At 53.6% G+C, this 24,474-nt stretch overlaps 1 protein-coding gene across 2 annotated transcripts; it reads right to left on the bottom strand.

Moving 5' to 3' along the window:
* Positions 1 to 9,052: 9,052 nt before the first annotated feature.
* TSKU (tsukushi, small leucine rich proteoglycan) lies at positions 9,053 to 23,923 on the bottom strand. Of its 2 annotated transcripts, none has more exons than XM_004051850.5 (2): positions 23,789 to 23,923; positions 9,053 to 11,588 (listed from the first exon to the last, which is right to left on the bottom strand). In XM_004051850.5, the coding sequence occupies exon 2, from the start codon at positions 11,578 to 11,580 to the stop codon at positions 10,519 to 10,521; it is 1,062 nt and encodes a 353-aa protein (XP_004051898.4). In that variant the 5' UTR covers positions 11,581 to 11,588; positions 23,789 to 23,923; the 3' UTR covers positions 9,053 to 10,518. The 2 variants fall into 2 exon arrangements, with proteins under 2 accessions (XP_004051898.4, XP_004051902.4); XM_004051854.5 differs by lacking the exon at positions 23,789 to 23,923 and adding an exon at positions 14,424 to 15,442.
* Between the last annotated feature and the right edge of the window lie 551 nt (positions 23,924 to 24,474).

Genomic DNA, 24,474 nt, shown 5'->3' with positions numbered 1-24,474 from the left:
ATTTATTTATTTATTTTTCTTTCTTTCTTTCTTTTTTTTCTCCTTTCAACTCAAATCACTCTGTGGAGAGCAAGAAGCAGACATAATTTGGGACAAGGCCTCTGAGTGTAAGTCCCAGGCCCTGCCACCTACTGTCTGGACATCATTTTCCTTGACTGTGAAATGGGCTGATTCTAAGCCCTGCCCTGCTGTCCTCACAGGAAGGCTGCACAGAGCAAATGAGGTGTGGTATGAAATGGAAGATCCATGTCAACTTTAAAGTGTGGCCCAAACCTGATTATGCAGTAAGATCATCTGGATTTGCTTGTTTTGAAAAACTGAAAACTAAGACTCCCTACCCTCTCCCCACACATGGGGAAGTTTTAAAAGTACGTGACATTGAAGTCAAATTCTGGAACATTTGGGAAAAAAATGAGATTTCTGGGCCTTTCTGATGCTTGGTGAAGGCTTGTGCTTTAAGCCACGCTGCAGGCAGCATGGAGCTGGCCCCAGCCTCTTCCGTCTTCACAGGGCATCACAGGCCCTCCCGGCTGAAGGAGCCTCAGAATCTCCTAGGCTGATTCGTCTTATGGCTGGGGAAGGGAGCAGGCTCAGAGAGGTGGGACTCACCTCTCCACAGGCAGTGGGGCTGCGGCGGGCTGAGTGAGGCGGGGCACAGACTTAACAGCCAGCAAGAGTCGGAGCAGAAGTGGGTCCCGGCCAAGGAGCTGGAGAGGCAGAGGTGGAGCCTCACAGGGGACTCCTACCCTAGCCCACCTCCAGGCCTGTCTGTGCACATACCTGCTGCCTGTGAGGAGGGGAAAAAGAGAGAGCAGGGAATGGGGGTTTCCCTTGCAGAGGAACTGGAACAAATGCTGGAAGTCTCAAGAGCTGGTTTCTTGGTGGTTTCTTCCACAAGCTTGCTGTGCAGCCTTGGAAAGGCCACTTACTCTCTCTGGTCCTTCATTTCACCATCAGTAAAATGGATATAACAGACCCATTTATTAATCCTACAGATATGAATTGACAACCAACTATGTGCTGGGCGCCGGCCTAGGTGATATGGACCCTGTGGGGAGCAAGGCAGGAACAGTTCCTGCCTCTGGGGATGAGTGGAAGCTGGAAAAATAAACACAAAGTAAATATGATGAGCATCACTCTGAAGGGAAGACCAGGTACTGGGCTGGCACAGAGGAGGAAGATCTAACTTTGCCTGTTGTAGGATGAGGGGAGGTGGTTAGGGAGGGCTTCCCAGAAGAGGTGGCATGGCAGCTGAGGTAGGAGGGATGAGTGGGAGCTAATCAGGCTGGTGGGTGCGAGGACAGGGAAGCATTCATTCTTCCCCCTCTCCTCCTCTATCCTTGAGGTCACCCTTCTTTAGAACATGTTAGCAAAGGATGTCTGTGTAGTCACTTCTGAGGTCTGTTTAGAATCCAGACTCACTCCCACATGCCCAGCATGCACCCATTCTGTCCCCTCCCCACCAGCCTCACGTGTCTGAGCAGGATGTCGAATGTTACCGGTGGGTGGGGCAAGTCCAGGAATGACAGTGTTGTGTCTGTGTGTGGGGAGAGTATTTAAAGCTTGCACTAAGTATAACTTTGCCCACAGTCTGCGGGAAGCGCCCAAAAGCTACACCTTTCCCAGGGTCCTCTGGGAGTGCGGGTCTGTCCCCTCCACCTCCTCCCCTCTGAGCAGCTTCCACCTGCCCCCACACAGTGACTGGCCTCATTTAGCCTCAGTTCCCCTCTTGGGAGTCCCTTGGTCCGATGGAAACAGGACAGTGAGCCTGGTGTGGTGGCTCATGCCTGTAATCCCAGCACTTTGGGAGGCTGAAGTGGGTGGATCACCTGAGGTCAGGAGTTCAAGACCAGCCTGGCCAATATGGTGAAACCCCAGCTCTACTAAAAATACAGAAATAGCTGGGTGTGGTGGCGGGCGCCTGTAATCTCAGCTACTTGGGAGGCTGAAACAGGAGAATCGCTTGAACCCGGGAGGCAGAGGTAGCATTGAGCTGAAATCATGCCATTGCACTCCAGCCTGGGAAAGAAGAGCAAACTCTGTCTTTAAAAAAAAAAAAAAAAATCCGGGCACAGTGGCTCCCGCCTATAATCTCAGCACTTTGGGAGGCTGAGGCGGGTGGATCACAAGGTCAAGAGATCCAGACCATCCTGGCCAACATGCTGAAATCCCGTCTCTACTAAAAATACAAAAATTAGCTGGGCTTAGTGTCACGTTCCTGTAGTCCCAGCTACTCGGGAGGCTGAGGCAGAAGAATCACTTGAACCCAGGAGGCGGAGGTTGCAGTGAGCCAAGATCGCGCCACTGCTCTCCAGCCTGGTGCCAGAGTGAGACTCCATCTCAAAAAACAAGCAAACAACAACAACAAAAAACAAGACAGTGAGTTCAGGTCTTTATTCTTCCTGATCCCAGCGGCAGGTGGGGAGAAGGGACCCATGGAGAGTCCAGGAGGGAGAGGTGGGTTTGTCTGGGGACTGGGGAGGGGTCCGGGAGGAGAGTGCAAGGTTACCAGGAGGGGCCATGCCTGCTGGGTGGTCTTGAGACAAGAATGTAAGGAGATGCGCTCAGGGCAGCCCCTCATATGCTTTCAAACACCAGGCAGCATGCTTCCTTCAACCGCCCCTCTCTGCCTGCTCCTCTCAGCTGGGTTGTTGTCAAGGAGGGTGGCTTTTTCATTTGGCATATTTTCTGCATCTTCAGCTGCCCAAGTCCCAGGGCTCCAGTGAGGTTAGCAAGTGGGGAGGAGTCGGGGAATGGGGCTGGGGGAGGCGGAGGCTGTGGCTTTGGTTGTTTCAGTCATCTACTGACATATAAGAAACCACTCCAAAGCACGATGGCTTAGAACAGCAACCATTTTATTTACTCATGATTCTGCAACCAGGGCTGGGATGGGCTGGTTGGTTCTGCTGGGTTTGTTGTGGTCACTCATGGGCGTGAAGCTGGTGACACAGCTGGGGCCTGACGTCTGCTGGGATATTGGAAGGTTGAACTTTTCTTTCTCTTTGTAGTCTTAGAACTGGCACTGAACCACTTCTGCATTGCACTGATTAAAGTCACAGGCCAGCCCAGACTCAAGAGGAGTACAAACACAAGGGTGTAAATCCTCAGAGGCGTGGGTTCACTGGAGTCACGAATATAAAAGGATATCACATCAGTTGGTGGAGAAGGCAGCATATATGTGAATAAAAGGCCCTACCCTTCAACTACCTTCTCTATGGATCTCACGATCTTGCCTCTAGCATCATGGTCTTAACAACTGTCATATCAACACACTACCTTAAAAACATTTTTTAGGGTATAACACATTTTGAGAGCATGCTCAGGTACCCCTTGCACCCCATTAGTTAGAAAATGCCCCACTCCCGCATCCAACCCAGACATCTCATCTCTATCCCCTGATCACACTCTTGGTATCCTGAGTCCTTGCCTATCTAGGAGGGGCCTTGGATGACAATCATAGCTTACGCCAAAGGGAAATGTGGAACTGAAGGCAGAGACTGAGGCTATTAGGGAGAGTAAGAAGAGTGGAAGGTTTTCTCTCCATCTCTCAAATCACAGCAGGTCAGTGACTGCCATCTGTGACTGCCAGGCCTGAGGAAACTGGCAAACCTGCCTCAGGAAAGAGGCATGAGGACATTTCCTAAGCACTGTGTCTTTAAGAGTGTTGGGCCAGAAGGCGGCTGTGTGGCTGGGTGGTGTTGAAATGTACTGGGGCACAGGGCAGGACGTCTTTTTAAACAAATTCCTAAGCATAACAGCTTCCATGATATCACCCCCTGGGAGCTGATGGCCACTAAAGAAACCCTGGTTGAGAATATTTTGAGCCACAGAAAACTTATAAGTTTGACTAAAAGAAGAATTTTCAAAATAAATAAATAATGTGACGTCTATGAACACTTATCATTCACAGAGCACTGTTCTCAGGGTTTTAGGAGCATTAGCTTATTTTCAACAACTGCCCTGTGAGGTAGCTACTAGACCTCCATTTACAGATGTGGAACTGAGGCTGAACGAGGGGCTGAGAGGCTACCCCGGGACACCCAGCTGTGAGTGGCAGGGCCGGGCTTGAGCCCAGGCAACCTCCCTTTGGAGCCTGTGCCTTGGCTACTAGTTACACTGCCCTAAAGAGTCCCTGCCTCAGGCCTTCACCTGATTAGGGAACCTGGCTTTTTACAGCCAAAAGCAGGGCTCTTTGCCTTTCTTAACCTGAGGAGGAGGGCTGGCGCCTCCATTCATCACTTCACTTTGGAAAAGTTGCTGCTTCTGAGGCTCAGCTAGTAGAAAATTGTTCCTGAGTTGATACTTCTGGTATCAGACCAGTTTCTCTTTTTCTGTGTCTTCCTGTATCATGTATGTAATTATTTCTGTGTCTTCCTGTATTATGTATGTAATTATTTATATGTTACATATACATATGTGCATATATTAAGAAACATGGCAGGGCACAGTGGCTTGCACATGTAATGTCAACGCTTTGGGAGGCTGAGGTGGGAGGATTTCTTGAGCTCAGGAGTTCAAGACCAGACCTTTTCTACTAAAAATTAAAAAATTAGCTGAGCATGGTGACGTATGCCTGTAGTCCCAGCTACTCAGGAGGCTGAGGCAAGAGGCTTGCTTGTGCATGGGAGATTGGCTACAGTGAGCTATGATCACGCCACTGCACTCCAGCCTGGGTGACAGAATAAGACCCTGAAAAAAGAAAGAGAGAGAGAGAGAGAGAGAGAGAGAGAGAGAAAGAAAGAAAGAAAGAAAGAAAGAAAGAAAGAAAGAAAGAAAGAAAGAAAGAAAAAAGAAAGAAAGAAAGAAAGAAAGGGAGGGAGGGGGGGGGAGGAAGGGAGGAAGGGAGGGAAGGGAGACAAAAAGAAACATGAATGTGTTTGTACCTCCAGTTCAGAACACTTTAACTATCTAATGGATATGCAAAAGAAAATAATAAATAGCTTTGGGAACTAAAGAATAAACACAGGAGGAATTTCCCTCCAAGCTCAACAAACACAATAATCCCTGTAGACAGAACCACTAGTACTTAAATAAATAAAGAGAAAAATAAACACAGGGCATGTGACTTAACTGGATAGACATTTGCTGTCGTTAGAAGCTGAGCTATGGACTGACATTGGGTATTGATGCACAGAGCAAGTATAATTGCAATTAGCTACCAGTGAACACTGGGCACTGATATACAGCAGACACTGCCTCCAACAGACATTTTCCCTTTGTGGATATTGGTCATTGGTGGAAGCTGTCATTCATATGATAAACATTATATATCAACCAACATTTGCACCCTGGTGAACGTTAGCCAACAAGGAACACTGAACATTGATGGGCAAGGTCCTATTAGCCTATGATGACCTCTGTTGTCATAGACAGTGCCCTTGGTGGAGATTAGGTATGAGTGGGCTTTAGCGCTGGTGGACTTTAAATTCTGTAAGCACATAAAGTGAGCAAGGGGTAGGCCTCTGCCCCCCATATTCCTGGCAGTCCAGAGAAACAGCCCATGAGCTGGTTTGGTGGCAGTTGGGTGGTAGAATCCACCTCTTTAGCTGCCTTTTCCCTCTGAAAGCCTTTTGGCCATGGCAAGGTGGGGAAACCAGGGGGTTGTGTGATAACGACAGAGGGACATTTCTGCATTTGGAAGAGTCTAACTGGCTCCCTGAACTACAGAGGGATTGGATTACACACAAATCCACACCTACTCTCTTCTGCCATCCTGACCAACACTGTCTGGGTGTTTGCCCCTCCTCTAGAAATGAGATGATCAAATGGCAGCAGGGCTGGCTTCATGGGCAGTGAAACCATAGAACGACCCTGTGCTTGGTTTAATGCTCTGTTCTTGTCATCTCGAAATCCTAATAACTTTGAACAAGGGGCCCCACATTTTCATTTTATACTGGGTCCCACAAATTACATAGGCAGTTCTGAAGCACAGAATCCTGGCCATGGACCATGGGAACTTACTCGTCTCTGGGCCTCAGATTCCCCATCCGTGAAAAGGGGCCAGGAGAGAAAGGACTTTGACTTTGACCTTTGGCTTTTTACACTCTAAGATCTAGAATCCACAGTCTGATCGGAGCTATGTAGAACTGCATAACTTCTGCAACTTATTTGAAAATGAAAAATAAATGGAATCCCAGTGCTTTTTGGTTTATCAGTGCACCTCTACCCTCTCTGATTCACGGGATTTACACAGCTGGCCCGGCCCCTGGGGTAGGACAAGGAAGAATGTGAGAATTGCCACCTGACAGATAAAGCCTGGCCTATGCTGGTTTCCTCATCTGTATGGTGACAAAAACACCTGGTGCAGTTGTGAGGAGATGATGGCATGCACACAAAGCATGAGGAACACATAGCCATAGCTGGCCGCTGCATTACTGTGAAAGGCATAAAGAGGCTGGTGACCCTGCTGACCCATGGTGGTGAGCTGGGCCACAGCTGACGGTGAGTACCTACTCCTGACCCTGTGGATTACCGGGTGTCGTTCTGTGATTCTACAGTCCCAGAACTTTACAAAATTCTTCAGTTCTGAGTGCGAGTTATAAAAAACAGACTCAGACTACATGGCTCTGTAATCTACTTCATAACTCCGTGGTTGGATGAGGGCGGGAAAGAGCACTTAGAGGCTGCCATTTTGTGCCAGGCACCGTGCTTGATTCTCTACAAATGTTACTTCATTTCTTCTACATACAGTCCTGTGGAGGGAGATATTTTCCCTCCCTCCATCCCTCCCTCCCTTCCTTCTTTCCTTCCTTCCTTCCTTCTTCCTTTTTTTCTCTTTCTTTCTTTTCTTCCTTTCTCTCTCCCTCCCTCCCTTCCTTCGTTCTTTTTTTTTTCCCAGGGTCTAGCTCTGTCACTCAGGCTGGAGTGCACTGGCAGAATCTCGGCTCACGGCAGCCTCAACCTCCCAGGCTCAAGGAGGTATTTTCTCTTTGTTTGTTTCTCTTTCTTTTTTGTCTTTCTTTCATTTTTCTTTTTCTCTCTTTGCTTTTTTTTTTTTTTTTTTTAAACAGGGTCTAACTCTGTCATCCAACCTCCCAGGCTCAAGCTATCCTCCCACTTCAGCCTCCCAAGTAGCTGGGACTACAGGCATCACCATGCCCGGTTAATTTTTAGATTTTTAAATTATGTTGCCCAGGCTGGTCTTAGTCTTGAATTCCTGCGCTCAAGCGATCCTCCTGCCTCAGCCTCCCAAAGTGCTGGGATTACAGGCAGGAGCCATCGTGCCCGGCCTTGAGGGAGATATTTTCATCCCTATTTTCCAGGTTCAGAGAAGTAAAGTGACCTGGCCAAAAATCACACAATTGGTTAGTGATGAACCCAAGATTTCAACCCTTTTCTGTGAATTCCAAAACGGATTCTTTGCACGAATTTTCCTGATTGTGTAAGATTCGAAGCCCTCGCCCTGGGCGCCAGGGTTCCTGGAGGGCGGAGTCCGGCAGGGCCAGGGTAGTCTGGTGGGCGGGAAGGGACTGGCCGCATAAAGCAAACAGCGCAGCCCACTTTGGCCTCCAGCCGCCCCGGGCCTGGCTCCTGGCCCCGCTGGGATCTGGGGTGTCTGGCCATGCGTGAGCACGAGGTGGCGCTGCGGGCCGGGAGCCTCCGCACGGGGAGGGAGGGGCCGCGCGGACTCCCGGGTCGGCGAGGCCCGCCGGGGCTTCCGCTCTCCTTATGGCTGGCAGGAGGCCAGGGCTGCGGGGTGCAGGGCAGGTTCCCCACGGGAAGGACGAGCCCGCCCAGCGTGATGGCATCCGCGCCCATGCTCTCACTGGGCCTGCGCCCATGCTCTCACTGGGCCTTCACCCTGCCCCGTTTTGCAGAGGAGGAAGCTGCAGCTCGGGCGGAGGTGACCTGCTCCAGAACTGATTGCCGCAGAAGCCCCCTCCTTCCCTTCGCTGCCCTCCGCACGCTTTGGCCCTGTCTTTAAGGCCTTTTTCTTCCATGGCCCTCCCGCAAGGACTCCTTCCACAAGCGGGGACTTGGGAAGACCCGAACCCACTGGGTGAAAGTACCGTGATCCCTACCTCCATCTGAATCCTCTCCTGTCCCAGGAAATGTAGGGGAAGTGGAGAACAAACAGGAGGACTATGGGGGCCCGGGGTCTCACCCTGACCTCCCTCTCCTCCACACCGCCCGGCGCCAAGCCTCAGCTCTTTCCTACCTTGACCGCTGGGTGCCAGCCTCGGACCCAGGGCCTCAAGCTGATACTTCTCCCTGGGGAGGCTTAATTACAAGATGGGCAAGCTCCCACCAGTATATATGGCCTGAATGTTCTGGGCACAGAGTAGGGATCAGGAAAAACCTGTCATTGGTGATGATGGTAGACATTCCCTGTAGACTGGCCAGTTAGAAGGAAGAACTTGGTGACAGCAGAGCCACCCAGATGAGCTGCAAGTGTGATCTCTGTCAGTGGAAGTGTGCAAACAGGAGCTGGGGTACCATAGCAGCTGAAGCGCCAAGGAAAAACAAAATACTGTTGCAGTTCAGAGGAGGGAGGTGGAAGGGACCAGGGAACCTTCTGCGGGCGGGCAAGAACGAGGTCTACTGGATAGGAAGGAGGTTGAGAGACAGGGGTGAGGGCAAGAGCAAGGTCCCACAGTAACGCCTGAGCAAGAGAACAGGTGTGCAAGGGCCTGCATGCTCATGGCTATGGCTGGAGTTGGGGTGGCAGGAACAGTGGGGTAGGGCCACGGGAGATGAGAGGTGAACAGGGTGCAGGAACTCCCTCCTTCACGTCACCTTACTCCCCAAATCCTGAGATTATCAGGCTTTTCAGGGAGAACAAGCTGCCCAGGGCAGGGCCTAACCTGATTCATCTTTGTGGCCCCAGAGCCCAGCCCAGGGATTGCCAGTGGCCACTGGCTGAGTAAAGCAAAGAACTTTTTTTTTTTTTTTTTTTTTTTTTTTTTTTGAGACGGAGTCTCGCTCTGTCGCCCAGGCTGGAGTGCAGTGGTGCAATCTCGGCTCACTGCAAGCTCCGCCTCCCGGGTTCACGCCATTCTCCTGCCTCAGCCTCCCGAGTAGCTGGGACTACAGGCGCCCGCCACTGGCAAAGAACTTTTTATAGTGTTTATTAAATCAAGGACCAGTTAGATAGATGATGGGCTAGGCAGGTGGGGGAAGACAAAGCTCACTGCCCTGTGGGGTCTCTGTGGGGCCAGCCCCTGCTGCCCATGTGGCCACTGATGCCCAGCTTCCCCCAACACCCCAACACAGGCCCAGGACAATATTACAAAAGTGAACAAATGCAACCTTTTTCTGCTTTTACAAATGACATGTCTCCATCCCCAGCCAGCAGGGGTAGGGGAGGCGGGTTGAAAGCGACACTCCGTTAAAAAGGCAACAACTTTTATAAAATGAAGACTAAGGAAACAGCCCAGGGTTTGGAAGCTGAGATGCTACCCTGGGGGCAGAGCATAGACATGGGTCGGGCAGACCTTGTCTCCTTTCATGGCATTCCTGGGAGGGTAAGAAGGGCTGTCGTGCTCAGGGCCAGTGGGGACTGAATCCAGGAGGCCCCTTGGAGCTCCCAGCCAGATGAGGCTCCAGAACTGCAGCAACTCCTTGGGGCAGCATCTAGAGGATGCTCAGGGGAAAATGGGTAGGTTTCCAGTCTGGATGCTGGGGGACCCCAACCCAGGGTGAGAAACTGGCTAGGCTGGAACCAATGTGCCCTAAGCTTCCAGAGGCTCCGAAGGGCAGAGTGACTTAGCCCATGCCGCACAGCTGGTCAGAGGCCCAGAGTCCCACTTGTGAGGCTCTTGCCTGTCCTGCTGCTGCTACTCCTGTGCTAACGGGGAACAGGCAAGGGCAGCAAGGGGAGCCCAGGCGGGGAGGGTGGGGCTTATTAGAGGAGACAAGAAAGTGCATTGGGTCCGGGCTGGGAGGCAGGAGGCTGTGCTCCAGTCATGCCACTGCCCGTAGGAACTCAGATTAGCCTTTTTCCTTCTCAAGGCCTCAGTTTCCCCATCTGTCACATGAGAAGGGTGGACTTGATTCTTTGCAATTTCTTCTACCATTAAGGTTCTAGGGAAATAGAAAAGAATGAAGCGGGCCTCATGGCCTCACGGCAAAGAAAGGGCTATGTTAGAAAAGAAACTCGCCCCTGAGTGACTGGGCCATGGGCCCAAGGGGACACTCAGCCCAGTGGACCTGAACTCTGCCCTGCAGCAGGGGGTCCCACCCACCCTCTGCCCACTGCGGGTCAGGCCGGCCCAGGCATGAGGGAAGGCACTTGGGGGATAAGTGGGGAAGGGAAGCAGGAGGGGACCCGAGTCTGGTTTGGCATCGAAGTCCCTCTGCTCATGGTTTGGGGAAGCAACGTAGACAAAGGGGTGAGACTTTGCTCCTAGGTGTGGCTCCCAGGTCCAAAGCCTCTCCTAGGCCCACAACTCCTGCGGTGACACTGCCACATAGGCCTGCGGGCTCCCCACTGGTGTTGGCACATTGAACGTAAGTTACTCGGGACCTGAGGCAGCCCAGGACAGCAGTCTGTTATGTGGCCCTGGGCCACACCATTTGTCACAAGATGGTGGGGCCCCTGGCAGCAGATTCCCGGGTGTCTACGCAGTGCAGGGCCACCTTGGGGCTGGAGCCAGGCCTCCGGGGGTAGGTGCCCTCCCGCACCAGGCGCCGGCACCGCACATCCTGGCCCACGCTGACGCTCTGCAGTGCCGGGAGGTGGAGGAGCAGCGCCTCAGGCAGGGGCACCAGGTTGGTGCCCGAAAGGTCCAGCTCCTGCAGGGAGCTCAGGCCTGAAAACACCTCAGCTCCTGCCCAGTTAAGCTTGGGGTTGCCCGACAGGTCCAGGACCTGCAGGCCCGGTAGCTCACGGAAGCCATTGGGCGCCAGCTCAGGGAGCCTCTGCAGGCTGGCCAGAGACAGGTGTGTAAGGCCTCCCAGCCCTGTGAAGGCACCCGGACCAATGACAGCTAGAGGGTTCCCATCCAGGCTCAGGTAGCGCAGGGGCAAGTCTCGGAGGTTGGGCACGGCATGGAGCCGGTTCCAGGCCAGGTTCAGGCTCTGAATGGTGGGCACAGGCAGGCCGGCCCTCGTGGGGTGGGGCACGAGGCGGTGAATGAGGTTGTGGGAGAGGTCCACGTGTAGTGCCCGGCCCTGACTGTGCGTCGTGAAGGCGGACACTGAGACCTCCCGGAGCTGGTTGTGGCTAAGGTTCACGTCACTCAGGGGTGAGCTGGTGAAGCTCTCGGCTGGCAGGGCTGTCAGGCCATTGTGGCTGAGGTCAAGCGACTCCAGGTAGCGAAGGCGGGAGAAGGCAGTGGGTGAGATGCTGGTGAGCAGGTTGTGGCTGAGATCCAGGCCAGCCAGTGTCGTGTAGCCTGGCCCTGCCAACACCGACTCATTCACCATCTCCAGCCGGTTGGAGGACAGGTCCAAGTGGGCTGTGTCCAGAGGGATGGGCACCGGCATGATGTGGGGGCCCAGGCCGCTACAATCCACCCGAGTCAGGCTGAAGCTGTCGAAAAGGCCGAAGGTCTCCACCTCGCACTGGCACCCGGGGAAGCATGGCCGGGTTGTCTGGGCCCCACTCACGGCCAGCAGCAGCAGCAGAGGCCACGGCATGGTGGGGGCTAGAAAGAGAGCCACAGGTGAGGAATGAATGCACCAGATGGTCTAAACCCACCGCACAGGACATGAGCCCAGTCTAGACACTGTTGGAAGGTGTCGCAGACCCCGACCTCCTGGAATGCTTCCTGGAACACTCCACAGAGTTCCTAGTCCCAGTTCTTCTCTGGCCTCTGCCTCTCCATCTGTATGGTAAGGGGCGTGAGGCCAGGTGGTGAATTTTCAACTAGAAGTAGCAGATCGCTTTCTTAAACAAGAGCAGCAGATAAAGGCGGGCCTGGTCTGGCTGAAGTGAGGGGGACCTGAAGCCCTCGACTTCTGCCCACCATCCCTGCCTAGGGTGTTAGGAAACCCAGTTTGAAACCCACCAGACTAGACGATTTCTCGGGCTGGCCTCTCCAGCTCTGATGGTCCAGAGTCCCTGGGTTGGTCTAGACCTCGGGCCCCAGGTGAGGGGCTCATCCACAGGGCTGAGGGTAGGGTGTGCCCAGGGTGCCCCACTCTCTGCTGAGCAAGTGTTACACGTCGGGCACTGTTCTGGCTGCCCCACAGCATGGTCGCATCTGACCCTCACAACCACCTTCCAAGGCAGAAAATTCTCTGTTTTACCAAAAGGGAACTGGGCCTTAGGTTAAGACACTTTTGGACAGCCACACAGCAGAGTGGAGTGGCACTAGAGGGGACACTGACAGAGAAAGCACCTGTGGTCTGGCCGGGGCTGGCCTTCAAGACCAGGACTCCCTCCCTGCAATGGGGCCTGCAGTGACTGCCCCACTGCACCCATACTCCACCTGCCCTGTCCCCCTAGCCTGTCGTCCAGGGGCAGGAACTTCCCTTCTCATTGGGCATCCTGGTGTCCAACGTGGGTGTCCAGATTCCCAGATGGGTTTTGGGGACACCTGTCCCAAGCCTCTTTCCCCCTTACTCTGTCCCTTGCCACCAGCAGATTAAGCTACTACCCCTCTTTGGTTCTTCCTTTAACCTCGGGCAGGCAGTTAGGCTGCTTCCCCCATTATACAGATGAAGAAACAGAGGCTCAGAGATGAATAGGGCCTTACCCCAAACTAGTAAAATGCAGGGCAGGAATGGGACCCAGGCCTGGTGTACTCCAATTACTATATTCATATGCGTTGCCTCCAGCAGGACTGGCAGAGTAGCTGGTGGAGAGGCAGGGTGCAGGAGGGGCTTTTCCCACTGACACTTGCTGTGGCATGAGCCAGTTTCCCTCCTCAGATCTCAGTTCCCTCTGTACAATTACAGTGGTGGCTGCTACAGATGCCAGGCGCTACATACGTGTTGTCACATCTAATGGTCACACCACCCACTGTTGTTGGATTCAAAGCCTGTGTTCACGTCCACTGTAGCTCCTGGGATGGTGGTGCTCAGTGGTGCCAGCATGAGAAGGAGAGGGTTGGGCAGTGGGAGCTTCTAACTAGACCAATTGGATAGTCTGTGGTCACCCCGGCCCTGCACAGTGGCCCCTCAGCAGCCTGGGAGACAGAAGGCACTAAGCTTCCTTCTAGCCGGGCTCTTCATCTGGGTGGCCCTGCTCTGGGCCCCCTGCCCTCCTGCCCATCCCTCCCTCTGGACTTCAGGAAGGAGGTGAGAGAGGGGGAGGAGATGGGCCAGGGACCTGCCCACCTTCCAGACTGGAAGGGGGAGGGAGCAGCAGGATTGCATTACCAGCCCTGCATGAAACTTTAAAGGGCTAGCCACTTGATCTGCACTCTGGCTTTGCCCAGGGGCAGGGAAAAGTGGGACTCTTCTCCCCTACCCCCCTCCCCACGTGGGCCCCTCCTCTCCCACCCCTTTCTTTTGTAGAGGCCAATTTCAGGATTAAATCCAGCCCAGGTGCATCCTGGGCATGGTCCCAGCTGAGGCAGGACAGAGTGTTCCAATGTCTGGAACCAAAAGGAAAATATTAAGTTGCTTCAGGCCCCCTTTGTTCCCCTGGGTGAGCTCCTCACCGCAGGGCTCATTACCACCAAAGGCCCCACCTCCCCTGCTAAGCTGATCTGCTCATTCATACCCACCCTTCCTGGGGTTTAAACAAACACCACAAAGGCCCCGAAATTACCCTTTGATTCCCAGAGGTGATTATACAAGGGGTCCGTGAAATGCCAAATGGCCTCATATGAGCTCCCACTTATGTAACCAGCAGCTCAAAATACGACCCAAATGCTATCCCGCCAGAGGGGACCTCTTGCTGCCCCTCTTTAAGCCTCAGCCTTGTCCTCTGCACTACAGGGTGGCAATTTCTGCCCTGCCCTCTTCACCTAAGTTGATTAACCCTTACTGCCAACTGTGAAGGGCTGTGCACATGCACAAGGCAGTCATCACCCAGCAGCCAGAAGATACAGAACTGAGGCAATGGTAGTAACAGCCGATGTAAAGAGGCATCTGATGTAAAGGGGCAGGAGTTACCTAGGTAACTGTCTGCAGATGCTCCCAGGGCACTGAACTAGGTTCCTTGCTCAGCCCTGCACAGTAGACACCTCTCCTGGGGTTCCTGCTCTGTGCCGGGCCTATGCCCGGGGCTGGGCATTTGCAGTGGGAAGTGACGACAGTGACAGTCAGGGCCAGTCCTCACTCTCTGCTAGTGCTGGACACACATGCTTTCATTTAGTCCGCACAGTCACTCTGTGAGCCAGCAGTCTCATCCCCATTTTAGAGCAGAGAAACTGAGGATCGGAAAAGGAAGGTGGCTGACCATCTTTAGCAGGAGTGACTTGCTACACTGTGCAACTCTGGGAAGTTGTATTAGTCTGTTTTCATGCTGCTGATAAAGACATACCTAAGACTGGGCAATTTACAAAAGAAAGAGGTTTAATTGGACTTACAATTCCACGTGGCTGGGGAAGGTCTAACAATCATGGTGGAAGGCAAAAGGCACTTCTTACATGGCGGCGGCAAGAGAGAATGAGGAGGAAGCAAAAGCTGAAGCCCCTGATAAACCCATCAGATCTTGTGAGACTTATTCACTATCACGAGAATAGCTTGGGAAAGACTGGCCCCATGATTCAATTACCTCCCACTGGGTCCCTCCCACAACACATGGGAATACTGGGAGATACAATTCAAGTTGAGATTTGGGTGCGGGCACAGCTAAACCATATCATTCCACCCCTGGTCCCTCCCAAATCTCATGTTCTCACATTTCAAAACCAATCATGCCTTCCCAACAGTCCCCCAAAGTCTTAACTCATTTCAGTATTAACCCAAAAGTCCACAGTCCAATGTCTCATCTGAGACAAGTCCCTTCCACCTACGAGCCTGTAAAATCAAAAGCAAGTTAGTTACTTCCTAGATACAGTGGGGGTACAGGCATTGGGTAAATACAGCTGTTCCACATGGAAGAAATTAGCCAAAACAAAGGGGCTACAGGCCCCAGGCAAGTTCAAAATCCAGCAGGGCAGTCAAATCTTACTAAAGTTCCAAAATGATCTCCTTTGACTCCATGTCCCACATATCTGAGTCATGCTGATGCAAGAGGTGGGTTCCCACAGTCTTGGGCAGCTCCACCCCCGTGGCTTTGCAGGGTGCAGCCTCCTTTCTGGCTGCTTTCACGGACTGGCGTTGAGTGTCTGCAGCTTTTCCAGGTGCACAGTGCAAGCTGTTGGTGGATCTGCCATTCTGAGGTCTAGAGGACGGTGCCCCTCTTCTCACAGCTCCACTAGGCGGTGCCCCAGTAGGGACTCTACTCCAACCCCACATTTCCTTTCTGCACTGCCCTAGCAGAGGTTCTCCATGAGGGTCCCACCCCTGCAGCAAACTTCTGCCTGGGCATCCAGGTGTTTCCATACATCTTCTGAAATCTAGGCAGAGGTTCCCAAACCTCAATTCTTGACTTCTGTGTACCCACAGGCTCAACACCACATGGAAGCTGCCAAGTGGTGTTGAGCTTTGGTTTGTGTTTTGTAAAATGAACAATTATCCCCTTCTGTGGATGCTCAGAGAGATTGGGTCACCTGCCCAAGGTCAGTGAATGATGGTGGTTCTGGAACCTGCGAAGTCTTGGGGCTTGCACCCTCTGAAGCCATGGCTGAATTGTACCTTGGCCCCTTTTAGTCATGGCTGGAGTGTCTGGGACACAGGACACCAAGTCCCTAGGCTGCACACAGCATGGAGATCCTGGGCCTGGCCCAAGAAACCATTTTTTTCCTCCTACGCCTCCAGGCCTGTGATGAGAAGGGCTGCCTTGAAGCACTCTGACATGCCCTGGAGACATTTTCCCCATTGTCTTGGGAGTTAACATTCAGCTGCAAGTTATGCAAATTTCTGCAGCCGGCTTAAATGTCTCCTCAGAAAATGGGATTTTCTTTTCTTTTCCAATGCATTGTCAAGCTACAAATTTTCCAAACTTCTATGCTCTGCTTCCCTTATAAAACGGAATGCCTTTAACAGCACCCAGGTCACCTCTTGAATGCTTTCCTGCTTAGAAATTTCTTCTGCCAGATACCCTAAATCATTGCTCTGAAGTTCAAAGTTCCACAAATCTCTAGGGCAGGAGCAAATTGCTGCCATCTCTTTGCTAAAACATAACAAGAGTCACCTTTGCTCCAGTTCCCAACAAGTTCCTCATTTCCATCTGAGACCACCTCAGCCTGTACTTTATTGTCCATATTGCCATCAGGATTTTGGGCAAAGCCATTCAATAAGTCTCTAGGAAGTTCCAAACTTTCCCACATTTTCCTGTCTTCTTCTGAACCCTCCAAACTGTTCCAACCTGTGCTTGTTACCCAGGTCCAAAGTTGCTTCCATGTTTTTGGGTATCTTTTCAGCAATGCCCCCACTCTACTGGCACCAATTTACTGTATTAGTCCTTTTTCATGCTGCTGATAAAGACAAACCTGAGACTGGGCAACATATAAAAGAAAGTGGCTTAATTGAACTTAACAGTTCCACGTGGCCGGGGAAGTTCTCATAATCATGGCGGAGGGCGAAACACACTTCTTACATGGCAGTGGCAAGATACAATGAGGAGGAAGCAAAAGCTTCCTGCATTCGATTACCTCCCATTGGGTCCCTCCCGCAACACATGGGAATTCTGGGAGATACAATTCAAGTTCAGATTTGGGTGGGGGCACAGCCAAACCATATCAGAAGTCATGGGGAGTTAAAATGGAGTTAACAATCCCTTCCTCAAGGAGTTGCCGCAAGGGCTAGAGATCGTTCGTGTGAAACACCCAGCACAGCACCAGGACGCTGACAAATGTGCAGCCAATGGTAGATGAAGCCCCCTGAGACACAGTCACCGACTACTTCCCTCCCCACACTCTGGGGCACTGACAGGGAGGTGACAGGGCAACTGTGCCTGGTGACAAGAGAAGTCCTGCAGGACGGTCAGGAGCCCTAGGTCTCAGTGCCTGCTCTGCCATGGACTGTCCTCATCTCATCTCTGAACAAGTCTCTTCCCCCTTCTGTGCCTCAGTTTCTCCAGCTTCACAGTAAGAGGTTCAGTTTAGATAATCCAACTCCAGAGTTTCAGGATTTTAAAGTTTAACAAAAGCATATCCTAAATTTCTACTAAGTATATACAAAGCACTGGGCTAGGCCAGGAGGGAGTAGGGGGTGGTGGGTGGTGATGGGATAGATACTAGGGTCCCTGTCCTCATGGGGCTTACAGACCAGCAATGAGAACAGAAGACCAACTTATAACAAGATCACTACCACCAGCTTTGGACCCAGGAGACTGGGGCTCTAGTCCCAGGTGTGCCACTATCTGTGTGACCTTCCCTGTTTTCTTTGAGCCTTGGTTTTCTCATCTGTGTAACAGTATTCACATTGCCTCCCTCTGGGACCCGTACTCTACCCCCAGGAGAAAGAGAAATGAAGGCTGGTAGCCACCAAAGAAGGCTGAGGGAGAAAGGGATCTTTCAGTCAAGATTCAACATTTTTTTCCAAATCTTGACCTGCAGATACAAGATATCCACTGATTGACCAGATTATAAAACACAAGAACAGGAGGACAAGGGCTTAGAAACCACATCCATCTGTGATTTGGGGGATATACCGTAAGGCCTTCCAGTGCAGGGGCCATGAATCATGCATTGTTGGGCCCACAGGGCCAGGTCCACAGTGACTCTAAGTTTGCTGATGGCCTGCAAGGACAAAGAGTAAATGGTATGGCCCCAACAGGCTCCAGGCAGGTCTCCCCAGGTGACACCGCACACACTGCTATGAGACACCTCTAAAACAGCTTTGGCCACATCACTCTCCGTATCAGAAACCTCTTGGGTTCTGCTTTTTACCTACAGAAATCAAGTTCTCCCATGCACGAGGCACCTGCAAGTTGTCACCACCTTCTTCTCCCCTCCCACCTGTCCCCAGCCCCTCATCTGGATTTGAACCCTCCTTGACAGCCAAAGTGGGAACAGCCTTCCCTTGATGGACTTTGGACAACTCTCAGCCTCTGCTAATACATCTCCAAACTTGGAGAATTCCAGGGCTTGGGAGCTGGAAGGCCCCTTGGGGATCATGGGCAACTGGGGCCCAGAGAGGGGCAGTGACAGCAAGGAATGGCAGAGCAGGGCCCAGGACCTGGGACCTGATGCCTCATGTGACTGCCAGAACTGCATGCATCCATCCCGCCTGCCCCTGGCCTGCTCCCAGCACAACAAAGCCTGTTCTGTCCACTCAGGCCCTCGGGCCACCCCTCCCTCCTGGCCTCTCACCCCACAGGCTACCCACAGGCCTCCTTCAGTAAATTCTCTGCCGTGAGTTACCTGCTGTTTTCCTACTTGATGTGTAAGCAGCTTGGGGCAGTGCCCTGCCTACTTTACCTGTGTGTTCTTTCCCCCACCTGGGATCAGAGCCAGGCCTAGAGGGTGTGTGGAGGAAGAGCAGGATGAACGGGTCAACCGCAAGACCCAGACCAGGTGTGAACCTAGCTCTGTACCTACCAGCCTTGGGTAAGTCTTGGGACCCGCTCTGAGGGTCCTCAACAGGGCTGAGAACACAGGGTTGTTGAAAGGATTAAATGACAGAATGGCAGGCATTCCACTCACTATCTGCTACACAAATACTCAATGTGTGGTAGACAATGACAGTGATTTGCTAAGCCTTCTGAAGGCAGTCACCATGTGATCCTTCATGTTCCTCCCCACCCAAGTTCCCAGTGTGGCGCCAGGAGCACAGCAGGTCCGAGACTGGCTGTGATGACATTCTTCAGTCACTTCCCTGGTGTCTGCTGATAAGGACAGCTCTGGGTGTTGGGTTCCAGCTTGAACCCACCTGGCCCCAACTGCCTGACCCTGGTGCTGCACTACAGCATCTCTGGTATGTAAAGTTTTCCAGCTGCCCCCACCGCCCTCGACAACTTCCACAGGGCACTGTTGGCACAGGGCCCCACTGGTACAGGGCCCCAGCACCCCCCTGAGACCAGCCTTTGTCTCGATCAGCTGTTCCTCAACACAGAGCTGCCTCCCACCCTGCTCCCCTCAGTCATGAGTTCACTCAAGCTGATGCCAAGGAAATCCCCAGGTGGATGGTTCAGAAACGTCCTGCTCTCCAACCACTTTGTCAGCTCTGGAAACACAAGGCAGAAAGAATTTCAAGGCCAGACTCCCGGAGCCCTGAGGGCCAGCTCTTGCAACAGACCCACCAATGCAGCACATCTGGACAAACACAGCAGCCCACCATGTGCTCTCCACCAGCATCTCACTTCTGCCTCACCAGAGCCTTGACCCTGGGGATACTGTCCCTATTTTGCAGACACAGAAATGGATGTTACTCAGCTGGGAAGGAGAGGACCCCGGACTTAACCCCAGATGTCTTAGCTCCAAATCCACTCTGCCTCAGCTTACAAATAAGCACATGTGCTTAGACCTGATCATGCTGAACTGTACTTACATGTTTAACTGTCTGTCCTACTGTGGGCAGGGATGCGATTAGGTTCCTTTTTATGCCCTTGAAGCTGAGCACCGAGCCTGGTACAGAGCAGACACCATGTGAAGATGCACCAAGCATCTAGAATACCACTACCTCACCAAAGGACACCTCTCAACCTCTCCCATGCTTCCTCAACTACCATCTGTTCAGTCACCCTGCAGGATCAGCAGGTTAGATGGCATCATATCTACTTTACAGCTGTGTTAAGAAGTCCAGAGAGGTTCTGTGATCTGTCCAGAGTCACACAGCCAGGGAGGACAGGGGCTAGACCCAGGACCCAGGTATTCTGACATCCAGTACCTGGCCTCCTCCATGACGTGATCGCAGGGACCTGTAAGCCTAGCAACTTACCCAAGGAGGATAATCTACAGGGAGGTGGGCAAGGCTCCCCATAGGATTTTCTCCTTTCAATATGTCTTCTTCTTGAAGATTTTCAAGTTCCCATCAACCTGAGGCAGCGTACGTGGACACATGAGGAGGCGCTATGGGGCAGAGGGCAAGGGTTTTGTAGCCAGGCAGTCTGGGTTCCAACCCGACAGGGCCTTCACTGCTCTGAGGCTTGCTCGTGCCCTCACCCCTCTGAGTCCTCGTCTGTAATATGGTGATAATCCCAGTGCTGGTCCTAACGGGTCACTGTGATGATTACATGAGGCAAAATGAAGACCCAGACCTGGCCTGGCACACGTTGGTATTCACTGAATGTTGGTTCCTGTCCCCAGTGAGTGATTTCAGGGACCAGGGAAGAAAAAGGTGCTGTGACACCAGCAAATCCTGAGGCAAGGCAGGGGCTGAAGATGGAGAAGAATCCACAATTCATCCCAGAGGCCTTGGATCCTCTCTCCACATACCATCCAGGATCCCAGTGTGGCTACAAGGTGCTGACAAGGCACTCCCAGGAGACTGGGAAGGGTGAGCTGGAAAGGTCTCAGAGACCAAAGCAGGTAAAAGCTGCTGTGTTGCCTGTGACAGAATGAGGGCTCAGCATCAAATTCGCAGCTCCCCCTGGGCAGGTGGGGTCACTGTCTTCCCTTTCCCTCATCCCTAAGCTGGGCAGTCACCTCCCCCTGTCCAGGTCAGGCTCAAGAGACCTGCTGCAACAGCCTCGCTCCTGGCCTGACTCCAACTGCCAGCCATGCTGGCACCAGAATGCACTTCCCAACAGAAGTCTGGGACCCTACTACAGCTCCCTCTTTAAAACCCATCCCACAGAGACAGCTTTCTAGTCTAGAGGCCTGTGACTCTTCTAGAGCCACCTGCCTTTTTGCACACATTGTTCCCTCTGATGCAAAGATACCCTTCTTTGTCTACCAGCAAACTCTCACACATTTGATTCAAAAAGCCACCTCCTCTGTGAGGCTTTCCCAGTCTACCCTGCCGCTCATCCAGGAAAGGCCACCCATCCTGTGAGCTCCCATGGCCCTTGGGCTGCCCCCGACAAGGTACTGGCCCACTTCTGTGGCCATCTACGAATCTGTGTCTACCTCCTTGCCTGCATGAGCCTGGCCACATGAAGGTGATAAATCAGATGAATGAAATGTCATGGACAGAAAGCTCCCTTCTGCTTTGTGGGGAACATAACAATTGGTGCAACCCTGCAGGATGCTTAGGGCTCTGCCCGCTGGTGAAATCAGGTTTAGGACCAGAGTCAATGCTGTCTCTGCCTTCTATTGTCAGTGCAATCCAATGAATGTCTGCACAATGTAATACACACTACAAACCACTTTTTATTTCTTTGCACATGTAATTCATTATCTTATTTAATACACCAAATCAGTGGAGCAAGAATTAGTATCCTCACATTTTAAATAAGTTACTTGTCCCAGGCCACAGAGGTAGGAAGCAACGGGGTGGGAGTAAAATCCGGGTCCCTTTGACTCTAAGAGGCTGGATCACTCGCCCTCCAGATTGGTCTCTCGGCCTCCAGCACCACCCACAAGCCAGAGACGGGTTTCATAGAATTACCAACCGCACCCTGCTGTGCCTGTTTAAATCCTCCAGGAGCTCTCCATTGCCTACAGGCTCAAATCCCCCTTCTTGGCCTGACATTCAAGGCCTTGGTGATTTGGTCCCTACCTTCCCAGCCTCAAGTTCACTTCCAATTCACCACCCTCAAGACCTTGAGTCTGCTGGTCCACCATGCTGACCACCTGTGCTGTTTTCATGCACAGGTCCTGCACATGCTGATCCTTTTGTGGGAGATTCTTCCTGCCTCCCCTGTGTACCCACTGACTTCAAAACCATGAGCAGGAGGAACCTCCTGTCAGGCCCCTTCTCCGGGTTATTCCCACAGAACCCCTCTTAGGACTTGTTTTGGCCAGGGGGCTTTCAGGGAGGACCCAACCCTCTTTAGGAAGTGTCCTCAGTGCCCAGGCCAGCCTTGCTCTGAAAACTGAAGCATGAACTCTTAACTGCATCCCCTGTGTTGACCCAGGAGTTATGATTAAGAAGAAGACTGATCTGGACTTTACCACCACAAACTGTCATTTAAAAAGTAAGAGGAGAAAAGGTCAATCCCCCTCCCTTCCCTCTCCATTTTTGACTCATTTATCAGCTTTTGCCTTTCCTGGTGTTGGAGGAAGGGTAGGTGGAAGCCCGGTGGCGGTTGCATTGCAGCCTTCCTGGGGAGCAAAGTAGTGCCTCGGAATAGGTCAGGTCAGAATGGAGGTGTAGGTTAAACATCAAAGTGTTTCTGGGTTCTGGGATCTGAAGCAGTCAGCCAGAACAGAAGAGGCTATCAATACCTCCCCTTCCAGAAGGGAAACTGAGGCCGGAGAGGGAAAGGAAAATGCCCACAGTTGTTTCTTTCCCAGGTTAGCGGCCTGTGCCCTTCCATCATGTCTGCAGCATCCGACAAAGTTCTAGGTTAAAGACTGGAGTGAGCGGTGGGGAGGAGGGTGTTTACGGTTATCTTTGCGACTTAGGCTCAAAAGCCCAGCAGGCTCCTGCAGCTCTGAGCCCCCCCACCCGCTCGGTCAGCCTCAGGCACTGCAAGTCTAGACTTATCCGAAGGGCAGGGCGCACAAAGATGAAAGAAGAATCGAAGGTCTTGAGTCACCTCCTCGCCAGGCCAAGTGTGGGCTGGCGCTGCTCTCCGCCCGGCTCCAGCAGCGCGGGTTATTCCCACCGCACGCCCCGAGCCGCGAGGGAGTTCTCGCCCTGTCCGTGCCAGAGTGACCGCGACTCCGCGAAGCTGAGCAACTTGCCAGCGCCGCACAGGGGCCAGTGGCCGTCCCAGTTGAAACCTGTGTATGTGAGGGTCCCACGGCCCCCAGCCCAGCTCCGGGTCCTGCGAGCCGGCGCCTCGGGCATGCCCAGATCTGGACTGGCAGTCGCCCTCTCCCCTACCGGGTCCGAGGGTTGGTCCCCCTACCCCGGGGGCGGGCTGCAAACGGAGAGTGGGTCTCAAAGCGGAGCCTGTCTCCCTACCAAACAGACGCAACTCTCTGGATCACACTCTTTCCAAGAAGCGCGGGGAGGGCAACGCCAGCCGCCCTGTCCCTTCCTCTCCCCAGCCCAGGGCCGGAGCCTGGGACCCACCGCTCGCCTCTTCCTCCCAGCCGGGGTCTGAGGGGGAGTCCACACGCTCCGCCCAGCCCCTGCCCGGCCAGTCCCCAGGCGCTGCCGATCCCCCGACCACCAATCCCATCGCAGCCCCTTGCGGTCCTGGGACCTCAGGAGGGGGAGGAGGAGGGGGAGGGCTGTCTGCGCCCCCGGCCGGGTAGCGGTGGGGAGGACTGGGGCTGTTGCCCGAGGAACCGGGAGAAAAGTTTGGAGCCAAGTCGTCGGCCCGAGGGGACAGCGGGGGAGCGGGGGGGTGGGGCGGCGTTGGGCTCTCGGTGCGCACACCCTCTGCGGACACCCAGCCCAGACACGTCGGCAGGCACCGACCACGTACGCGGAGACACGCGATGCGCCCACCGACGCCCACAGCCAAGCGCAGGCCCGCAAACGTGGACACGGGCGCAAAGCAGCCGCGCAAAGCCACGGACACACAAAGGCACCGGCAGCGGCGCGTCCCCGACCGCAAATCCACAAAGACCCACAAACGTGAGATGCACGTGTCCGCACAAAGACCCACACGGCCCCTGGGCGGAGCCTTTGTCTCCCGCAAGACCTCTCCCCTGGGTCGGCGTTCCCCACTCCCGCCCAGCCCTAGGCGTCCGACGAAAGTTGAGGGGCCTCGGCAGGACCCAGCCCCGCCCCTGCGCCCGGCGTCCCCAGCCCGCCCTCCGAAGGGGCCGCGAGGCTAGGATCGGGGACTTGGGATCTTCAACCGCAGCGCGGACTCTCGCCCCGCCCGGGGAACTGCACTCACCTGGAAGCCTGCGCCACAGCCGCCTCGGCACGCTCACCCCGGCGGCCCGGCCGCGGGCCCTCCGGCCAGCGCTTTTCTCCGCGCGGCGCGGCCCGCCCCTCAGTCCCCGCCCGCAGCCAGGCTCCCCCCTGCCGGGCGCCGGGTGGCGGCTCGGGCCGGCCGCGGGGCGGCTCAGGGAGTGTCGCCAAAGTGCCAGCCTCTCTCGGCGCGCGCCCCGCCCGCGGAGCCTGAGCCGAGCCCGGGTTCCACTCTAGGGAGCGTCTCAAAAGTGCGCTGCTCCCGCCCCCTCTAGTTGGCCTCGCTCACAGCTTCCTGCATCCCGGATCCCTGCCCCCTCCCCCTGCGCGCCCCAGCAATCTAAGCAGATGGCCGCACTGTCGGGAACATCTGGAGGCCGCCGGAGTACGTGCCTGTGTATGTGTATGTGTGTGTATGACTGTGTGTGTGGAGAGAGAGAGGGAATTAGTTGCTAGTAAGAAAGAGATTTGGTGGGTGGGTGAGGGCTTCCTCTTTGCTTGTTCACCGCCCCTCCCCATTTTTTTTAAAGAGTGAAAGAGGTTCAGGGACGACCGGGAGCAAGAAACCAAGAATCTGAAGCAGAGAAAGACTGGCTGAAAGACGAACCCACAGAGAAGAGAGAGCCCGGCTCGGGCAGAAAAGCTGGCAGGAGAGGAGAGAGAAAGTCA

The sequence above is a fragment of the Gorilla gorilla genome, chromosome 9 (assembly GCF_029281585.2).
Source record: "Gorilla gorilla gorilla isolate KB3781 chromosome 9, NHGRI_mGorGor1-v2.1_pri, whole genome shotgun sequence".
Lineage (NCBI taxonomy): Eukaryota > Metazoa > Chordata > Mammalia > Primates > Hominidae > Gorilla > Gorilla gorilla.
The sequence above is the reverse complement of the archived record's forward strand: the minus strand, read 5'-3'. Positions and strand labels throughout refer to the sequence as shown.

Bases quoted from the DNA above. Each gene is read 5' to 3' on its own strand.
- TSKU (XM_004051854.5), bottom strand. From the start codon at position 14,457: ATGATTGTTAGACCTTCCCCAGCCACGTGGAATT. The intron at 11,589-14,423 runs GTAAGTCCAATT...CTCTCTTTCTAG, and splicing joins TTCCCCAGCCACGTGGAATT to CCCCCACCATGCCGTGGCCT.